The 14,507-nt window shown below is 42.5% G+C and overlaps 1 protein-coding gene across 4 annotated transcripts in view; it reads right to left on the bottom strand.

Annotated features, from left to right (window-relative positions):
• Window positions 1-14,507, bottom strand: part of LOC106701464 (uncharacterized) — a 63,622-nt gene that overhangs the window by 29,688 nt on the left and 19,427 nt on the right. For all 4 annotated transcript variants that reach the window (XM_070375219.1, XM_070375227.1, XM_070375211.1 and 1 more), the window contains one exon: window positions 9,017-9,109. In XM_070375219.1, the coding sequence (XP_070231320.1) occupies window positions 9,017-9,109 (93 nt within the window). The remainder of the gene's footprint in view (window positions 1-9,016; window positions 9,110-14,507) is intronic.

Below are 14,507 nucleotides of genomic sequence, written 5' to 3' on the forward strand. Positions count from 1 at the left end.
GGCAAGTGCTTTGGAGCTTCTTCTTGGTCCAGCCACTGAGGTAGTCATTGCTGATTGTTGTATACAATCCACTTTTTGTCACACATCACAATCCCATTGAGAAATGGTTCATTATTGTGTAGAATAAGTGATGACTCTTCAAAACGATGACTTTTTGATTTGTGGTCAGTTCATGAGGCACCAACTTAACAAGCTTTTTCACTTTTCAAATTTGCTTCAAATGCTGAATGACTGTAGAATGGGTGACGCTGAGTTCTTTGACAATTTCTCATGTAGTTGTAAGAGGATCAGCTTCGATGGTCCTCTCAGTTGGTCGCTGTCAATTTCCAACGGCCAGCCACTATGTTCCTCATCTTTAAGGCTCTCGTCACCTTTGCAAAAGTTCTTGAATACTCTATGTTAGCAGTTCCTGAGCCAAATGCATTGTTGATGTTGTGACTTGTCTCTGCTACTTTATGACTCATTTTGAACTCGAATAAGAAAATTGTTCAAATTTGCTTTTTGTCTAACATAATTTCCATAGTCTAAAATAAATATAAAATGAACAGCTAGTAATAAGTCATTGGCAAATAAACAAAAAGAAAGAAATACACATTAAACTGATGTATAACACTTATTTAACTGTGAAGAAAGCTGAGCACTGAAGAATTGATGCTTTTGAACTGTGGTGTTGGAGAAGACTCTTGAGAGTCCCTAGGATTGCAAGGAGATCCAACCAGTCCATTCTAAAGGAGATCAATCCTGGGTGTTCTTTGGAAGGAATGATGCTAAAGCTGAAACTCCAGTACTTTGGCCACCTCATGCAAAGAGTTGACTCATTGGAAAAGACTCTGATGCTGGGAGGGATTGGGGGCAGGAGGAGAAGGGGACGACAGAGGATGAGATGGCTGGATGGCATCACCGACTTGACGGACGTGAGTCTGAGTGAACTCCAGGAGTTAGTGATGGACAGGGAGGCCTGGCGTGCTGCAATTCATGGGGTCACAAAGAGTCGGACATGACTGAGTGACTGAACTGAACTGAACATAACCACATTTATTTAAGAATGTATTCCAATATGAAATGGCAAATTTCAATAATGCAAAACTGCAATTACTTTTGCACCAACTTAATACAAGGATTCAGCCCTCTAAAAGAGCTTGCAAAGTTATCACATTTTTTGAGTTCTAGAAGGACAAATTTGAAGAAAGAACCATCCTGCCTGAGTTCAGTGGTCCTGGAGCCTGGTTGACCCTCATTCTATACAGCTTTCACAAAATTCACATTTTGGGGGGGTATTTAATTTTTATTGGAGTGCAGTTGATTCACAGTATCATATTCACATTTGATTTATAAGTTTAGGAGTTTGGCAAAGGAAAAAAAAACAGGAAGGAGATAGAGAAAGAGAAAAGAGTTATGGATATAATGCTGGTTTATCCACTTATAAGTGTGAGATGAGAGAGCTAAATCTCCAGTTAGGAAGCTGATCGCTTCCCCTGGGGCCTCCAAGAGTTTGTAGGTAAATGCTTTGTGTGCACTGACCCTGAGAATCACAGCCAACTACTTCACGAGAGGCTTGACTGAACACCAGTGACCTGTTCCAAAGTCAGGAAGAAAATGCATGGAACTTAGAGATAACATATATCTATACACTGTCTTGTGTTGGCGATTCAAAGGATTATAAAGGCTCATTTAGGGACTTTCCTGGTGGTCTGGTGGTTAAGACTCTGCACTTCCAATGCAGGGGGTGTGGGTTGGATCCTGGTGGGGAAACTAAGATTCCCACATGCCGCCTGACCAAAAGAAAAAGAAGGAATGAAGAAATGAAAAGGGAGATTTTAAAGGCTTATTTAAGGAATTTCCTGGCACTCTAGTGGTTAGGACTCAGTGTTTTCATTGCCATGGCCTGGGGTTCAATTCCTAGTCAGGAACTAAGATCCCACAAGCTGTGCATCCAGAAAAAAAAAAAAAAAAGCTCACACTAATTTTGCCTGAGGTACTGACTTGAGAATCTAACCCCAGGGCTGGATGGGACTCTTCTGTTCTTGAATTCATTCAGCATTCAACAAATATTTTTGAGCTCTTATTATGTGCCAGCCACAGTTCTAGCTGCTGGGAATTTAACAGGGAGCAAAAGAGACAGAACTTCCTGCCCTCATGAAGCTGAGGGAGTACATTACCTGGTGTGTGGGATGAGTGAAGAAGAGACGAGAGTGGATGATAACTCAGGGTATGTTTTCAAGTCATGAAAGATAACTGACTTTTTAGGGAAACATGACAAATCTGGACATTGGATCATTCTAGCTTGCCAATTTAAAAATAAAAGCATGCTTTTAGAAAAGATCCAATTGGTTTATTTGGATATAAATGTAATCTGCTGAGTTACTAAAGGAAATAGGATTTATTTTCCTTCAAGACATAGTTGGAGGGATGACAACTAGCCTATCCTTTAGTTTTACTGAAGATAAGCCTAACTGGTCCACCCCTCATTTGTCCTTACATTCAGGGTATGAGAATGATAGCTAATGACAGCCATTATGAATAATATAACAGTGCCAATGTCCTAGCACAGCATCTGGCACACCATAGGTATTTAATAACTGTTTCTTGAATAAATGAGTGAATCAATGAATAAGTGTAATCATGTTGTAGAAAATTTTATCTCACCATTCATTGTATTTCCAAGCCTGGTATAGTTAATAATGCCTTGAGACACACAACTCATGAACATGAAGAAAGTATGATTTTTCTGTTTTTGACATCTCTTCACAAATACAAATGCCTTTGAGAAGTTGACTACCCAGAATGATTAACAATGTGGATACTGATTGCAGGTGGCACTCATTTCTGTTTGCCCCCTCCTGGCATGCCAGAAAGCAGCAGTGAGGAAGCATGAGGCCAAGGGGGCCAAGGACAAAGGCCAAAGGCCAAATTCCTGTGCAGCTGCTCAGCTTTGCAAGGAAAGAAACAAAATGGTCTCAGTCAGTCATCATCCTGCACTGAGCCAGCGTGGTATTAATGTGTGCAACTGGAGAGGAAGGAGGCTCCCCAGCTTGTTATTGTCCTGGTCCAGCTTGCATTCCCATGGATAAAACAATCCAAATCTCACTCCAACTGGTAAGAGAGGTAATAATGTCATCTGGGCCCATGAAAAATAACCAGTTTAGAAAGTGCTAGTCCAAGGCACTCTCCAGAATTTAGACCTCTAGGGAGTCCCACATGCCCTGTTAGAGGGTAGGAAGGCTAATGCTGCCTTAGGTCAGGGGACTTCCTGCTCCAAGACCCTAACTAAATTTCAAGCAGAATCAAATTCTCTTCTTTGAATGGGAAACAAATTTCTTGGAGTAAGAGTGAGTCCATGCTCAGCTCCTGGTAATACTTGATCCACCCCAGCTGTATTCACTCCAGCCTAGTTTTACCTAATCTTACACTTCTTTAAACAAAAACAAGCTCACCAACAATGAGCACTTTAATTGACCCTCCTCTGTCTCAGAGACCTTAGTAGTGGAATAGCAATGCCTGCTGTGCCTGCGACAGAATGGTGTACTGAAATGAGAGGAATCTCCAGGTGTGAAACCTCTCTGAAAAATGCTGCGTGACTCCCCAGAAAGCCACTTAACTTCTCTGAACCTAAATGTCCCCATTGCTGACATATAGATCATAATACTCATATCCTGGGCTTCCCAGGTGGCACTAGTGGTAAAGAACCTGCCTGCCAATGCAGGAGACATAGAGACGTAGATTCGATCCCTGGGTCAGGAAGATCCCTTAGAGGAGGGCATGACAACCCACTCCAGTATTCTTCCTGGAGAATCCCATGGACAGAGGAGCCTGGCGGGCTACAGTCCATAGGGTTGCAAAGAGACACAGCCGAAGTGACTTGGAACACACACATGCACTCATATCCTAAATGCACTGTGAAGACTGGGAAGCACGGTGGAATAAAGATTGCAGAGTCATGTAGTGCACAGCAAATATTACTGCCTAACTTTCCAGCTTCATTTCTGGATTGTGTGTCATTGAAATCCTGGGATGGGTCCAACCTGATGGAGAACCTCCAGGTATAAAATGTCCCCACTTCTGCCAGTGCCTCCCTGAGGATCAGATACATGTTTCTGACAACTGCATGCCTCACCAGGGAGCCATACCACAGATCCAATGTAGACTTGCCCTACCTTGAGCTTCCTCCCATTTTCTCTTCAATTAATCTCTGAGATTCCCCAGCTATTCCTGATTTCAGAACCTTTCTTACCACCCTCACTAGGTCCTGTCAGTTCTCCTTCCTAAATACATCTAGACTCTATATTTCCATCACTGCAGTCTCAGTTCTGCCCTCTATCTTCTTTTGCCTGATCTGTAAAAACCTCTAAACTAGTCTCCCATTGTCCTGATGTCCATCTCTAAAACAAGTGCTGCAAAGCTGCTGGAGGTTCTTTTTAAAAATCCAGCTCTTATTATGTCACTGTCTTGTTCCAAATGCATCATGGCTCCCCCTCTGCACACAGAAGAAAGTCCTGTTCCTTAACAACATTTGTGGCTTTTGGCCATATGTGTCCACTGGCCTCCAGCCCTCTCCCCATAATCACTCTGCAGTGAATGTCACATTTTCCAGATGCTGAACACTCCAGGCACTTTCACCCCGAGCCTTTTCTCACCTGGTTCCCTTTGCCTTGGAGAAGGAAATAGCAACCCACTCAAGTACTCTTGCCTGGAAAATCTCATGGATGGAGAAGCCTGGTAGGTTACAGTCCATGGGGTCGCAAAGAGTTGGACACGGGTCGCAAAGAGTCGGACACGACTGAGCGACTCGACTCCACTTCACTTCACTTCCCTTCCCTTTGCCTAGAATGCTCTCTCTTTCACAGCTGATGAACCTCTTCTCATTCCTTCCAGCTGCTGTGCTGTGCTGTGCTAAATCGCTTCAGCTGTGTCCGATTCTTTGTGACCCTGTGGACTGTAGCCTGCCAGGCTCCTCTGTCTGTGGAATTATCCAGGCAAGAATACTAGAGTGGGCTTCCATGCCCTCCTCCAGGGCATCTTCCCCACCCAGGGATCAAACCTGTGTCTCTTTCTCCTCCTGCATTGGCAGGCAGGTTCTTTACCACTAGCCCCACCTGGGAAGCCCCATTCCTTCCAGAGAGAGCTGTTTCCCATATGAGCCCACATCCAAAGATCAAGTGTAAATTTTTATGGAGCCAGAAATTCCCATCTAGCCTCTTCTGAGACCAACAGATGGGTATCACTCATTCCGGTGGGCATCAGAATGCGAACCATTACTCAGTGTTCATCTGTGGATGCCAGGTCCCGGTAGGACCTTCTTCTTGAAGTTGGCTTTTGTCTTTTTAAACTTATTAAAACAGCTTATTTCCATCAACAAGGAGCATGTGCGATTTTCTGTGTGATTACCAGAGGTTTATCAGCCAGAATATAAATCCTATTGATTGCAGGACTTAAGGAAGCAAAGTGTAATTAGTGTTGGGTGATTCACACCTTGGACCTTGGAACCTGTCCACAAAGATTCCATTGTCTAGCTATCACTCAGGATAAAATCTTGAGTAAAACAATTTCTGGATTATAACCAGTAATTTCCTGACTTGGAACTAATAAAGCTGTTTTGAAGATTACATCTTGACTTTTGAACTTGACCCTTGCATTCCTTAAAGCCACTAGCATTCCTATGGTCTGTGGCAATGATATAAACACGAATAGTTTATTTGGGGAAGTGAATTTGCCACCTGAGTGACTTTAGTACTGTAGCAAGGGTCTGTTCTGGAATAGAAAATGGCAACCTACTCCAGTATTCTTGCCTGGAAAATTTCATGGATAGAGGAGCCTGGTAGGCTTCAGTCCACAGGGGTGCAAAGAATTGGATACAATTGAAAGCACATACAAGCTTGGGGACTGAGCATGTGTCAGATTTTGCTCCCTGAACACATCTAAGCCATATGTTTGGGGCTCCCAGTTCTAAATCCTTGAGAGTTAGGACAATCCTGGAAACTATGGTGTGGGGCTTGGGCTGGGAAATGGAGCAGACCCAGGGGACAGAGCACTCCTAAGTCCTTGCTGGGTCTTCTGAACTTTGAGGGCCTTGAGGTGACATGACAAGTCAAGCTGAATGGGGCACAGGGAGCTGTCTTATCTGCAGATGACTATTTCTGATGACCTCTCAGTGATTTTCAGTGTTCATCCATCCTCTGGCTCCTTATGGACCTGACAAGCGTGTGACTAGGGTAGGCCAAGCCAGACCTCACCCACGTGAGTGCTGATGTTGTCAAGTTTCTGTAATTCATTTGGAAGGAATAGAAAGGGTGTCAGGCTTCTGAATAGGGGTATAGTAGAGTTCAACTTTCCAAGCAGCAGACCAAAAGCCTCTTGTCCACAAAGGGGCGAGCATAAAAATAGTTTGGCTGTTTCCAATTGGGACCAAATGGAAACCATGTGGACTCCTCACCCAGGAGGTTGATGTAAATCAGCTCTATCTGACTCTTATTTTGAAACATGTAGAACTCTTCTACCAAAGACCAACCTTGTCCTCAGACAAATAAACACCTTATGACTGTGAAAGTAACTATCCAGTATAGGAAGCTATTTTTTAATTTGCTTTGTGAAGTCTGGATAGCATGAAAATGCTCTACTTTGACAAGAGGCTACAAAGTAAATAAATATTAGATACAAAGTGGTTTCTATTGATTCCAGGCACAGAATTCCTTGGGAGACAAAAGACTTTAATGCTCCCATTGTCTATTGGATTAAGTCCAAACTTTTGGCCTGGCATGCAATCCTCCTTAATGTGACCCACCCCTCTTGCCATGTCTACCCTCCCATGTACTCTTGTTCCAGCTAAGATTATAGGCTTGTGGCTTGCATTGCCTTTTTTTTTTTTTTTAATTTTTAAAATGTATTTATTTATGTCTGTGCTGAGTCTTCATCCCTGCTGTATGGACTTTTCTCTAGTTGTGGTGAGCGGGGGCTACTCCCTAGTTTCAGCGCGTGGGCTTCTCATTGCCGGAGCTTCTCTTGTCGCTGAGCACGGGCCATAGAACGCGAGGGCTTCAGTTGTGGTTCCCGGGCTCCAAAGCACAGGCTCAGTAGCTGTGGTGCACAGGTTTAGTTCTTTCTCCGAATATGGGATCTTCCTGCATCAGGGATTGAACCCATGTCTCCTGTATCGGCAGGTGGATTCTTTACCCCTGTGAGCTGCCAGGGAAGTCCTGCATTGTTTTTTAATTTAAAAATTTTTTTAAAATAGTGCTAGTGGATTTTGGAAAATCTACTAAAGGGGGGAAGAGGAAGGAGGAAGAGGAGGAGGAGGAGCACCATACTAGGTTATCGTTTGTTTTAGACAGTTGCCATTTGGGAATATTTTCAACCAAAAATGCTCTCAGAGGAGTTGGCTGGGGTTCCTCTGGGGATGAGGAGGATCAGTGTGTCCAAGCCAGGTTGCCGTACAGAGGACAGTCCTTACACTGGGCTGGATGACGTCTGAGGGGATAGGACTGTTGAGTCACTATTCAGCAGAAAGACTATTCACATCAGACAACAGCCAGGGCCTGATAAATGTTCTCACTTTACCTTTTCATCTGGCTTTTTTAGATCACTAAATTATATTTTTTTCAAATTCAGTGAGATTTCACAGAAAAGAAGAATAATTCAAGGACAGAAAAAAGACCACGTAAGAACAGATTAAAATTGGGGATGAGAAAGCCAAAGGGTGAAAAGCTTCATTATAAGGGCCTACGACCACAAATTACAAAACAAAAAAAAAGTGGACTAAAACAGAATAACAGAAAGTTAGGCTAGCTTCCACGAGGAATTTCCCAAAGACTGCTCATGACACATCCAGTGATCAATCATCTTGTGCTGTCTCTTCGTAACTTCAAAATGTTAAAGCTAGAGTGGAATTTAGGAAGCTGTGAGCACAAGTCCTTGACTTGCAAAACAGGAGGCTGAGACCATCAGGGCGAGTACTGGGAATGGAATCCTGGTTCCCTACCATTTAGTGCAAACCTTTAATACTTGGACAGCTTCTCTCTCAGTTTAATCTTGCTCAGAGGTTATGGAGCTGGTGACTTCTTAAAATTCCCTCTAAATTACCCTGTTTCTACCTTTTTTTAACTGGAGCATAATTGCTTTACAATGTTGTGATGGTCTCTGATGTGCAGCAATTCAAATCAGTCATGATTTTACATACGTTCCCTCTCTCTTGAGTCTCCCTCCTCCCCTCATCCCATCCCTCTAGGTCGTCACAGAGTGCCAGGCTGGGCTCCCTGTGTTAATCAGCAGCTTCCTGCTAGTTGTCTAGCCTTCACATGGCAGTGTATATATGTCGATGCTACTCTCAATTTGCGCTATCCACGCCTTCCCCTGCCATGTCCAGCAGACTGTTTTTCTAGATTCCACATACATGTGTGTGTGCGTGTGTGTTAATATACAATATTTGCTTTTCTCTTTCTGACTTACTTCACTCTGGATAAAAGGCTCTAGGTTCATCCACCTCACTACAACTGACTCAAATTTGTTCCTTTTTATGGCCGAGTAATATTCCATTGTATATATGTACGACAGCCTCTTTATCCATTCATCTGTCGATGGACATCTAGGTTGCTTCCGTGTCCTGGCTATTGCAAATAGCGCTGCAATAAACATTGGGGTGCATGTGTCTTTTTGGATTGTGGTTTTCTCAAGGTATGTGCTCCATTTCTACCTCTAAGGAATGAGCAGAGGAAAAGAGTTTCCAAGCTGAATTTATCAGGCCTTCTGTTTATTGCAGAGTGTTTCTGTAATTTTTTTATTTTTTTTTGGACTTGTTGAATGTGGCAGAGTCATATTCCTCTTGTGGTTATAGTTCCCGTGGGTATGGCTAAGCTGATCAGTACTAGGTTTATATGAAGCCATCAGACACTGAGTCTTTTTCTGCACTTGAGTTTTTCTCTCTGTTTGGGGTAATTACTTTAGTAATTACACACAGGCTATGAAAGGAGGAAGTGATTTACAAGATGAATGAAGTAAGAGGAACAGTTTAAATAACCAAAAATACCTTTTTTTCTCTTCTTCCCTGAGGTAGGTTTCACTGTTACAGCCCTGGATGACTCTGCAATCTGGTTCAGAGGTGAACTTCCTCTCTGTCTGGCTGTATGAAAAAAATTAAAAGGTTAAAAAAATAATAATTCAAAGTTGCATGCATGGATTTTTGACACTCTCTAATATCATTTATTGCCTTCATTTTATGTATACTTTGGGCAGAGGTATTTCTCATAAAAAAGAATTATCTGACCCACTGACTTTACTTCTGTCTTGTCTTTTTCATGTTTCTCCCCTCAAAGGCTTGAAGAAAGCATGCAGCCAGGCAGCACCTGAAGAACCAACCTGAGGGCCGTGTGTAAACCCTTCTTTCAGTTCCACAGTTGCCCTCTATACCAGTGGCTCCATTCTCAGGAATTAGTAAGAATGTAGCAGAGAAGAAAACATTTTTGGCACATTTAAATACATATATTGGAGACAACCCTAGTGGCCCAGTAGTTAAGAATCCACCTTCCAAAGCCAGGGACACAGGTTCGATTCCTGGTCCAGAAAGATTCCACATGCCGTGGAGAAACTAAGCCCATGCATTACAACTACTGAGCCTGAGCACCCTAGAGCTCCACAACTTCTCAAGAGAAGCCACTGTTGCAACTAGAGAGTAACCACTGCTTGCTGCAACTAGAGAAAGCCTACATGCAGCAGCAGAGACCTGGCACAGTCAAAAACAAAAATAAATAAATAGGTAAAGTTATAAAATAAATAAGTATACATTCTGATATATTATCACACTAGGGTCACTCTGGACCCTTCTTTCCCTCTCTCTCACACCCCACATCCCATCGACCAGGAAGCAGTGTAGATGTAGAGCGTCCTCTGCTGCCGTCTCGTCTCACCTGGGTGGAACCCTCTCACCTCTCACCACCACTGCTCATCTGAGTGACAACAGCCTCCCAGAAGGTCTCTGTGCCCCCCACCCACACTGAGTCTGTTTGCCACACAGACTGAGTGGTCCTTCTCAAACCTAAGTCCCGACTCAGTCCTGATTCCTCTGTGCTTTCCTAGCTAACAAGGAAGGCACGTGACTCCTGGCCCCGGGACTGCCCAGGCACCTGCTGCTCCTTGTGTGCCGGCCTTGGGGTGTTCCTGGAACACTCCTCATTTATCTGCAGGCTCGATCCCTCCCCTCCTGTGTCTGTGCACAAATGCCACCTCTTCAAGGAAGCCTATACTCAACCATCTATTTAAAGTCACTCTAGGGACTTCCCTGGTGGTCCAGGGGTTAAGAATCTGCCTTGCAACGCAGGTGATGCCGGTTCGATTCCTGGTGAGGAAACTAAGATCCCACATGCCAGGGGTTAACTAAGCTCCTGTGTTACAACTACTGAGCCCACGCACTCTGAAGCCTATGTGACACAATGAAGATCACGCAACAAAGATCCTGAGTTCTGCAACCAAGACCCAACACAGCCAAATAAATAAATGCTAAGATAAAAATAAAGTCACTAAATTCACATGCCTTTTGGCCCTATAATTCTACTTCTAAGAATTTTCCGTATTGCTATATTTGCACCTGACCGTGTGTGTGTGTGTGTGTGTATTAGCAAACTATAAAGCTATTTGTATTTGAGGATAAAAATAAAACAAAATCACACCCCAACCATTTTTTCCTTCCCCAGGTTCCCAAACTTACTTACCTTGATTGTTTTTTCCTTTTTTCCACAGCAGTTATCATCTTATAGTAAACTATAGCTGGTATATATTTGTTATGCTTTTTAAAAGTTGTCTGACTCCCCCCACCGCTCACACACACACACGTACACAAGCACACTGTGTTCCCAGCCCTCTCCTCAGGGCAGGGATCTTTGTTTTATGCTCTAACATGTGTGTAAGGAAAGACACAGGTAAACACACACACACATACATATGATAAAGGAAAGAAGGAGCGTTATTCCCAAAATTGCATTTTATACATTATAACAAGTAATTAAGAAAGCAAACTTGTCATTGGATAGTGAGGCATTCATGCCTCCTTGGTGGTCGGCAGTAGAAAGCTTCTGTGCCCACCTCTGGCAAGAAGCTACCAGGAGCCTCAAGTAGCTCACAGAGCAGAAAAGGAAATCAAACATTTGGGCCTTACGAAGCATTGGCCTCAAGACATTTTTGCCTTCAATAACATCCTAGAGGGAAATGGAAAAGTTATAAACAATCTTGTAACTTTTTAGTTTGGTATCTACACTTGTTCATCATAAGTTTTAAAATTTCAAAGGATGAAAATTCTAACATATAGAAAATATTGACACTTAAAAATAAAATCTAGGGTGAGGAGAGGGATAAATTAGGAGTTTGGGATTGACATATACACACTGCTGCTGCTGCTGCTGCTGCTAAGTCGCTTCCGTTGTGTCTGACTCTGTGCAACCCCATAGACGGCAGCCCACCAGGCTCCCCCATCCCTGGGATTCTCCAGGCAAGAACACTGGAGTGGGGTGCCATTTCCTTCTCCAATGCATGAAAGGGAAAAGTGAAAGTGAAGTCGCTCAGTCATGTCCAGTTCTTAGCGATCCCATGGACTGCAGCCTACTAGGCTCCCCCATCCATGGGATTTTATAGGCAAGAGTACTGGAGTGGGGTGCCATTGCCTTCTCTGATATACACACTGCTATATATAAAGTAGATAACCAACAAGGACCTCCTGTATAGTGCAGGAAACTATAATAAATATTTTGTAATGACCTATAAGGGAAAAAAATCTGAAAAAAGTTATATATGTATATGTAACTGAATCACTTTACATGATTCCCTTTTTTCCTGTGTTTTTACTAGTATTTTCATTTTAATAACTCTATAGAATTTTATATTTGAAAGTCATTTATGGGTCATCCTATAATACTTCTCTGTAAAAAAAAATGCTTCACTTACAAGTATTTAAATTTTAAAAATTTGTTGTGATCATAAGCCTCTAAAGTATTAAAAAGTCTTCTGTAGTTATTACTCAATGTTTAGACATATGCAATTGATGAATACAATATATTTTATATATTTTGATAAATCCTAATTAAATACAAAAATAAAATTTTATTGACCACCTCTCCCAAAGAGATGGATGGTGCTGTTTTATTTATTTTTATAATTAATTCATGTATTTATTAAAAAATATCACTGCTAAAATGAAGCAGACTTCAGCATCAGTGCTTTTTCTCTTTTTTATTGCTATAGTCGTAACTGCTGAGAAATCTTATTCATATGGATGGGAATGGGATAATAGCTTCAGCAGATTTACTCTCTCTTGTCCTCCAAAGACAGGACACCCAGTTCAATTTAAATGTCAGATAAACAAAGAATAATCATTTTAAGTGTATCCCAAACATTGCATGGAACACACTTATAATTAATTAATGGCACCCCACTCCAGTAGTCTTGCCTGGAAAATCCCATGGATGGAGCCTGGTAGGCTGCAGTCCATGGGGTCGCAAAGAGTCAGACACGACTGAGCGACTTCGCTTTCACTTTTCACTTTCATGCATTGAAGGAAATGGCAACCCACTCCAGTGTTCTTGCCTGGAGAATCCCAGGGACGGGGGAGCCTGGTGGGCTGCCGTCTATGGGGTCGCACAGAGTCAGACACGACTAAAGTGACTTAGCAGCAGCATCTAAAATTCAAATAAATCCCAGGAGTTTTATCACAGCAGTATTATTCAATTATTTGAACTCCTGCGTGTGTGCCAATCGCTCAGTCATTTCTGACTCTTTGCAACCCCATGGACTGTAGCCCATCAGGCTCCTCTGTCCACAGGGTTTTTCAGGCAAGCATACTGGAGTGGGTTGCCATTTCCCTCCTCCAGGTGATCTTCTCAACCAAGGGATGGAACCCGCGTCCCCTGTGTCTCCTGCATTGCAGGGGAATTCTTTACCTGCTGAGCCATCAGGGAAGCCCTTGAACTCCTGAGTTATGGGCTAAAAACTATATAGTGATTGACCAAAAAAAAATTTGTGTGTGTGTGTGTGTAATAAAGTTTTATTAAAGTATAAAAGAGATAGAGAAAGCTTCCGACATAGACATCAAAAGGGGGCAGAAGTAGTACCCTCCTACTAGTCTTTAGTAGGAAGTTATATACCTACTAGCAGGCTGATAATTAGAGAAAGGAAATATCTCAAAACTCAGAGACTGGCACCAGGCCCCTCACCTCAACATACATTTTGAGATAACATTGGCACAAGGTGAGTTGTCCTGGATCATAAAACAATTGACATGAATCTTGAAGAAAGGCAGTTTTCCAAGCAAAGACATAGTCTCATTAACATGGCTTAAGATAACATTTGCATGAGTAAAACATACTGGTTTGTAATGTCATTTCTGAGTCTTAGGCCAACCGGAACTGGAACCAATTTAAAGAAAGACAGAATCTAGGGTAAATACATAGTTCATTAACATAGTTTAAGAAAAACATTTCCATGAGAAAAATGCACTGGTTAGTTCAAGGTTTGAGAAAAGTTAAGTTCAGGTGGAACCAGGCATCATCATGGCAACACAGAATTTTATTTTATTTTTTTTATTAAAAAAAATTTTTTTAATGATCTATTTATAACTTAATTCCTCCTTCAATTTTGTTAAAAGCAAAAATTCGAAGCCATGTGACCTGTAAAACATGATTTATTTCTGAGTTATTAGAGTCATTCATTTTTTTTTAAACACACTCATATTTTGAACTATCTCTTTGTTTCTGAACCCTAGGGGAGATACTCTGCTCAGATACTTGATGGGGGACAGGTGTGCCTTTCTTTCACAAAGTAGAATGATGATTGTGACCAATGATACCAACCACAGGTACTGGGTCATTATGAAAGGTGAGAATCTGGACATTTTAAGAAACCATCCACATTCCCACAAACGTTGCTACTGGGAAGTTTGTGTGTACTCTTTGTCTTAATGTGTTTGGGCTGTTATAACAAAACACCGTGGACTGGGTGGCTTATAAACAATAATTATTCTTCACAGTCCAGAAGAGGCTGGGAAGTCCAAGATCCAGGTACCAGCAGATTCAGTGTCTGGTGAGAGCCTGCATCCTGGTTCACAGATGGCTGTCTTCTTGCTATAATCCCACAAGGTGAAACAGTAAGGGAACTCTGGGGTCTCTCTCTTTATTTTTGGCTGTGCTGGGTCTTCAGTGTTCTTCCCTTATGGCTTAGCTGGTAAAGAATCTGCCTGCAATGCGGAAGACCTGCGCTTGATCCCTGGGTTGGGAAGATCCCCTGGAGAAGGGAAAGGCTACCCACTCCAGTATTCTGGCCTGGAGAACTCCATGGACTGGTTTGTGCACAGGTCTTCTCTAGTTGCAGAGAGCGGGGGCTACTCCCTAGTTGCAATGCTTTGGCTTCTCGTCGTGGTGGCTTTTCCTGTTGTGGAGCATAGCCTCTAGAGCACACAGGCTTCATTAATTGCAGCTCGTGGGCTCAGTTGCCCTGCAGCATGTGGAATCTTTCCATGTCTCCCGCATTGGCAGGTGGAT

The sequence above is a fragment of the Bos mutus genome, chromosome 1 (genome assembly GCF_027580195.1).
Source record: "Bos mutus isolate GX-2022 chromosome 1, NWIPB_WYAK_1.1, whole genome shotgun sequence".
Classification (NCBI taxonomy): domain Eukaryota; kingdom Metazoa; phylum Chordata; class Mammalia; order Artiodactyla; family Bovidae; genus Bos; species Bos mutus.